General features: G+C 50.8%; 1 protein-coding gene across 1 annotated transcript; it reads left to right on the top strand.

Annotated features, from left to right (window-relative positions):
• Window positions 1-24: 24 nt before the first annotated feature.
• On the top strand, window positions 25-297 carry THAP11 (THAP domain containing 11; the record flags this gene model as incomplete). Its single annotated transcript, XM_026034363.1, has 1 exon — window positions 25-297. A coding segment is annotated over one exon (273 nt), but the record flags the coding sequence as incomplete, so codon positions are not given.
• Between the last annotated feature and the right edge of the window lie 6967 nt (window positions 298-7264).

Raw genomic sequence — 7264 nt, forward strand, 5'->3', positions numbered from 1 at the left:
GCCGCGCCCGGCCCCGCGCCCGGCCGGCTGCCCGCGGCGGGGGACGAGGGGCCGCTGGAGGGCGGCCCCCCGGACCACTCGTACTCGCTCTCGTCGGGCACCACGTCGGAGGAGCTGCTGCGGAAGCTCAACGAGCAGCGCGACATCATCGCGCTGCTGGAGGTGAAGATGAAGGAGATGAAGGGCAGCATCCGCCGCCTGCGCCTGGCCGAGGCCCAGCTGCGCGAGGAGATCCGCGAGAAGGACCGGCTGCTGCACGCCGCCAGCGCCGGCACCCGCAAGCGCCACGGCCTCTGAGGGCAGCACCCGCGGGCCCGGCCCGCGCCGCCGGGGGGACCTGGCCCGGCCCCTCCGCGGGGCGCGCAGCCCCCGGGGCCAGGTGCCGCTGGGGCTGCCCCAGAAGCTTCTGGGCCTCGCTCTGCACGGGGGCAACCAGGACAGTGGGAAGAAGCCAAGGGCTTCGGCCCCCGGCCCCACAGCCCCCCGGCCCTCTGCCCCCCTGCTGCTGAAGTCGCCCTAACGCCAGACGAGCCCGTGCTCTTGGATTCCCTGGTGTAGATGGGGCGCTGCTGCCAGCGAGATGACAGGCCCCGTTTTGCAGCCTGGGTAGTCACAGAGTCCGTGCTGCTGGCAGCTGCCGGTCTCCTTTCCATGCTGGCGCCTTCTGCATCCCTCTCTGTGCGGGCAGCTGGGAAAAATGTTGGGTTTGTTTGAGTGTAGATGGGACCCGTGTCACCACAGAGTGGATGGACATCAGTCCATTCGGGTATCGGCTTTCGGCAAACAAGCTCCCGCTGTGTTAAGTGAGGTAGCAGCAACACTACCCCCTGGAGAAGGCGCGCGAGGAGACACGCTTGGCACCGAACCCTTCATAGGAACGAACAGCGACGTTTTGTTTGGCCTCCCTCAGCAGAGGCGTGAGGAAAGCTTTAGAAACCCTCTCAGGGTAATGTGTTTCTTCAGTAAATTACTGATGCCATAAAAGACTGCCATTTCTAGTGTGAAAGAAGCCCCAAAGTCAAGAGTGCTCTTGTACTATGTAGTGCTTGCTTCCCTTGCAGTACATACGTAGCTGTTACACATGTCGTGACGCGCTCAGCACTAGTGAGGATTATGAGCTGGGAAGATGAACCTGGTGGCATTTGATGGCTGTAGTTTCTCATTGGCTTAAAACCTCCCGCCAGGGAGACAGAGGTTGGGATTTAGAATCCTCACCTTTCGTCATAAGAGAAAGCAAATTTATGGGATGGAACAGTTGGAAGAGAAGCAAAGTTATCTGCAGTGGTTGCAAACCCTTGCTGCCTAAAACTCCAAAAGAAGTTGGCATGACTAACAGCCTGTACCTTAGGCAGGACTTCACTGAAATGTGCTTGTGTGCTCTAAACCAAGATTTAAGAGTATTTTAACAAGTCTACATGGAATGATTGTGTCGTTTCTGTTCCTAGCCTGTGTCAGTGCCCACGCTTTCAGCAACAGTTAAACCAAAGGTGGCAAAGGAAGGTGACGAGGTGAGGCTGGCAAGGCTGGCAGTTTGGCCTAAATGTGTCCTTGCAGATTAGCCAGTGGAACAAGTAGCTCCACGGGGCGTTAGAGGAGGAGGAGGAGGATGCCTGGCACACCTGCATGGCTCTGTCTCGATGCATATATAGGAGGTACAGTTTAGATAGTGACAAACGTTTAACGCAAAGAGGCGGTTCAGCACAGGGTGTCCATGATTACATTAGAAGGAATGTCCAGATGTCTTCTGGGTCTCTAAGATCTTTTTCCTGTAATCAGTGCGTGTTACACTCAGTAGATCAGGATATCAATTTTACTAAATTTTATAGAAGTATTTTCGAAATGTTAAAAAGTATCTTTAGTTTGGAGATATTGTAAGCTTTGTAACACTGGCTAACATAACTTTACAGCTGTCCACTGTTGTTGCCTGTGGGACTGAAACAAAAGGGCACATTGGGATTTGGTATCTGGAGGTTTATCTGTTGATCATCTGGCCAGTTCAGCTAAAAAGCACTGGTTGTCACAGCCTGCTATGTGATGCATGGGTCATTTCTTTAGTAATGTGTGTATTGAGTTGGATGGTTGACCGTGAGGATACTACGGATCTATTCATGTACTAAATACTTCCCATTATTTCATTTTAATTTATTTTTTTTCCAATTTGATATGTAGCTCTAACCTCAGCTCTGTGGTGTGCTGATTTTTTCTGCCATTCAAGTATGCAGCAAGGTGTTTTTTTGATTTTTTTTTTTTTTTTGGGATTTTTTTTTTTTTTTTTTTTTTTTTTTTTTTTTTTTTTTTTTTTTTTTTTTTGTAGGGATATTAGCAACTATCAGCTACACCATCTGATTTAACATATGTAATTGGTCCAGCAGATCTAGGCTCCCGTCAAGACAACAGGCAGCACAAGGTCTCTCCTTGCAAACGAGGCCCTTTGTGCACCCTGGCTTCTTGAGAACGTGCATGTCCTAACAGTCGTGGTACTTTTCTACCATTGCAGTGCACTTCAGGATGTTCAGCCATTTGGCCTGCTGGACTGGTTAACTGCTGGACTGTCCCACGTATCCAGGTTACACTGAGGTGCTAACATGCTTAATTTTAATAAAGGATATTTTGTTTTGTTATGTTTCCCGTGTCCGTGCTGTGTAATTGGGAGGGGCTCTCGGGGGGTTCTTCCTGTAAGTGGGCAGCACTTGCAGTGTGTTCGAGTCCAAGCTAGAACTCAGCAAACTGCCCTTTGGTTTAGCCCAAAAGGAGTTTCTAATCACCACAAGCAACACTATATTTAAATATTTAACCTACCACATCACTATGGACAACAGCAGTTCGACAATATCTAACCCGAGCTCTTGCACGTTTCCTTTTTAAATACCGAGGCGGTGCTTTCGCTGTCCCAGTGAGGGTCGGGGTTTATCTCTGCGAGGGTCTGACTTGCTGAACACCCGCTCAGAGGCTGAGGTTTTGCTGGGAATCGATGTCTACAACCAGCGTCACTGGATTTCCCAAAGAGCGGCGGCCGCAGCTTCATTTCTCTTTTGAACGGGCTGGGCTTTTTCCTTCATGACTTGCCCGGCTGCAGCAGTGGGGACATCTCTCAGCTCCCGCAGGACGTGCGAGGAGGACGTGGAGATCCGCTCAGCGGAATTACGTGTCCGCCAACACGGAGGCTGTTGCTGCTTCAACGAACAAGGGCGCTCCCTAAATAATCACAGTGATTTGAGCAGTGAAAAGGAGACTTCCCACGGAGCACTTGGCCACGGAGACCACAAGAGCCCGGCACGTTGCACGAGGCTGAGGAAAGGGAAAGCTTCATTTCCCAGGATTGAGCCGGTGCGGCGTGCAGGGAAGAGCTAGCAGGGAGTATCCGTGACTGTGCCATGGCACTTCTCCAAGTCCCTAGTCTCAGAATGTTCTTATTTTTAGAATTCTTGTTCTTGAGTAGTTGTAAGGACCAAAACTCACAACTGGTGCTTCCACCACCGCGTCCTTGGGTTGCACTAGAAACGTGAAAGGAGCTGCAGGAGGAAAGCTACAGCACTTCCCCATGGATGCTTCCCCTGCCTCTCCCTGCTGAATTAAGGTAAGTAACGGCAGCACTGACAGCGAGCCGAGCTGATTCTGTAGGAGGGCACCATAATATGCCACCAAATAAACTGTATTACCGCTCAGTGCAAATGCTTTTTCTTCCACTACAGCTCCTCAGCCTGCTGTGTCCTCTACTCCGATCTCGTGTATCCCTTTCCAAAGCTTCTCTTCTACCAGTACCACCTGGTAGATTTTGGTTGCTGCATTCCTGCAAGAATTACTGTAATACCAAACACTAGCTCCACCAAGGGGACCTGAAAACTCTCAATTTAAAACAGTTTTTATTGTTCTAAGAGAAAACTTGTATTTTATTTTGATCTTCATAACAATCATCCCCAGAGAATAACAGTCACTGCCTTTCTGGGTTTTGCACCATTTTTTTTTCCAGCTATTCACTACCTCGATGGGATAATAATTTTATTTTACCTAAGTTTGTGTATTCTTGCTGAAGGGCCTCAAGCTGCAGAGCTCAGACACAAAATAAGGTGGGTGTTTTCTAAGGAGCCTCTATTCTTTATGCTCAGTGTGGTGGCAAAAGTGAGCCTACTAGTTCAGCTTGCCAGTTACACATGAAACGTGATGTGTATATATACATAATCACGTATGTATATACACATGTATAGTGGTTTTGGTGCAGGCTGACTGATAGGCTGAAGAGGAGTACACATGTAGAAAGTTCCTCATGGTTCCTTTCCCCATTTCCCCACCAGCTTAAATAAACCAAGTGGTTGGTTGAAGTCCTACCATTAAATGCGTGGTGGTGCTGGGAATGTGCCAGGGCCATGCGATCCACCCCTCCGAGCCCGAGGAAAGGGCTTCCTTCTGGAGCCTGCGAGCTCGGGAGCTGCCTGATCCCTTGGTGCTATGCACGCCAGAGGAACAGTCGGCATTTCCAAGGTCTGGGCTTTGTGAAACTTCCTACGGTAAAATCAGCCCTTGTGAGAACAGACTGTGGGGAGAACTTCGACCACAAAGCCCTGTAAGAGCACCCGTAGCCTGAATTCAGTGTTGAGTTCATGATCAGGATGGGCAGGGTTGGAATTCAAAAGGGGATGCTGTGTTTATGTGCCAAGAAAAGTTAAAGCAGAAGCAAACAGGAGAAAGACGCAGCCAAGCATAAGCCTCCTTTCTCGTGCAGATGAATCCTTAGTCGATATTCACACAGAAACACGAGGCTTGCTCCACGCACCTACGCTTCAAAGATAAGCATTGCCCTTTTTAAAATTACTGGCCAGGTTGTGGTTTTTATCTTCTTTTATCTTACTGCTGAGTGTTTACCAAAAGTTTGAGAAATTGCTGCTTCTCTTCCGCTCCTGGAAATCCTTTCTTATGTGCTCCCATTCCAACTCCACGTCTGGTTTTTCCCTATCCTGCTCCTGCCTCCGGAAACTGGTTTCTCTTACAGTCCTTCCCACTCCACCCGCTGCTGCTCTGTGACCTGGGCAGGAGGAACACAGCAAAAGTCGGTCTTCAAAAATTAAATTCCAAAAAGAACAGAGCAGAGGTTACTGTGCCAGGGAATGTCATTATGGAGAGACCGGAGACTCCTCTGGGAATTGGTGTTCTAGAAAGCCCAGTCTGAGAGGCTGGATGGTTTTCATCTGATACAACCTCCAGAGTCCTCCCTGCTCTTTGTGCAGAAAGGAGAGGTGCCAAAATTCTGGGCTAAGTCAGGGCTAAATTAAGAGAGATAAAAGCCATAACTCCAACCTTTGGTTATTTATCTCCTGTTTTGTTTGTTTGTTTTTTCCCTTCCCCTCTCATGATGGAAGCGCTGCGGCCTGCTCCTCTCTCCTCTGCAGGTTGGTGCCCCTTGGTGTTCCTGATGGGAGCCCCGGAAAAGTCTGGCTTTGTCATGCAACAGCCCGATCTTCATCTGCTCGATGATTTCACAGTGTTTACATTGCAAAGGTTGGGGGTAAGAATTGTTTCTTGTCCACTTCTATACAGGCCCTGGGAAAACAGGGCTCTGTTCCTGTCTGCTACCACTGCCAACAGTCAGCATAGCCCAGCTGCTGCCCAGGCAGTTCTCGCTTCACAGAATCACAGAAGGGTTAAGGGTGAAGGGTTAAGGGAAAAGACCTCAGAGGTCACCTAGTCCAACCCCCCTGCACACACAGGGTCACCTACAGCACAAGGCACAGGCTGCATCCAAGTGGGTTTGGAAGATCTCTAAAGAAGGAGACTCCACAGCCTCTCTAGGCAGCCTGTTCCAGGGCTCTGGCACCTTCACTGTCAAGAAGTGTTTCCTTAAGTTCCTGTGGAACTTTTGGTGCCTCAGCTTGTGGCCGTTTCCTCTAGTCCTGTCGCTGGCCACCACTGCAAAGAGGCCACCCCCTCCTCCTCACTGCCGCCCTTGAGGTATTTACACACACTGCTCAGGTCCCCCCTCAGCTTTCTCTTCTCCGGGCTGAACAGGCCCAGCTCTCTCAGCCTTTGCTCATAGGGCAGATGTCCCAGGCCCCTGATCATCCTGGTAGCCCTGCGCTGGACTCTCTCCAGCAGCTCCACATCCCTCTTGTCCTGGGGAGCCCAGAACTGGACACAGTCTCCAGATGTGGCCTCACCAGGGCTGWGTAKAGGGRRWYRAWCMCYTCCCTYGACCTGCTGGAGACGCTTTTCTTAATGCACCCCAGGATCCCGTTGGCCTTCTTGGCCAACTTGTAGAAGTAAAACCCCCACTGCACAGAGCAGAAGGGAGCTGTGTAGCTGGGCAGTCACATCCTATGAGATATTTATCCCACTTTACAGGCCACTACAGGAATATCAACAGGAAAAATCACAACCCTCTGCGTGCCATCCCAGACTTGGGCTCTGTATCTAGAACTAAAATTAAGCCACAGCATCTAGAAGGAGCGACATTGGATGGTCCAAACACTGCAGATCATTATCCTTTTCCTTTCCTATCACAAAATGTCCCGTGAGAGCAAATGTCAGAGACCCATGCTCAGGCCTTTTCTGTATTCTCATACATAGTATTGGTGTGCATCCAACCCGTTGCAGTATATTCCTAGGCAAATCCGATGCCTGAGGTTTGTTGTGCACAAAACATGTGCAAGGGAGTCATAGACTCCATTTTTTTTCCCAAAATAAATGCATCTTAAGATCTATGCATCTATGCATCTAATGCATCTATGAGTAACTGTTGAGGGTGGCACTAGTCATCACAGCAACACCTTTATCTGCAGAGATGTTTGCAATAGCCACAAATGGAGCACGGGCACCCCGATCTCACGCGGCCCGCTAAGAGGTCTGATAATGGGATAAAACCAAGGGAAACAAGGATAAAGCCGGTGGAAAAGCTCATCATTTTCACTGGGCGTGAAAGAGCAGCTCAGAGGCATGGGAACGGGGCGAGAAAGCAAGAATCGCCCATTTACTGCTCAACTGAAACACCAGCCGCCCACCGGGGGACCAGCGGGCCATGGAAAGCTACGAGCTGTTCTGCTCCATTTTGATTCCCGCAGGACGGGCGCCCCAGCGCCCCGCCGCCAGGGCCTCCCGCCGCTATCCCACACTGCCCCGCGCGAGGTCAGCCACGCACCGACTCCTTCCCCTCATTCAAATGAGCCACGGCGGCGCGGGGCATGCCGGGAGTTGTAGTCCCACGCGGCCCTCCCAGCGCGCTGCCGGGCCGCCAGCCGGACTCGCTTTCCCGGCGTGCCGCGGGGCGGAGGAGGCC

This window comes from Nothoprocta perdicaria, unplaced genomic scaffold, assembly GCF_003342845.1.
Source record: "Nothoprocta perdicaria isolate Ctin4 unplaced genomic scaffold, notPer1 scaffold_143, whole genome shotgun sequence".
Lineage (NCBI taxonomy): Eukaryota > Metazoa > Chordata > Aves > Tinamiformes > Tinamidae > Nothoprocta > Nothoprocta perdicaria.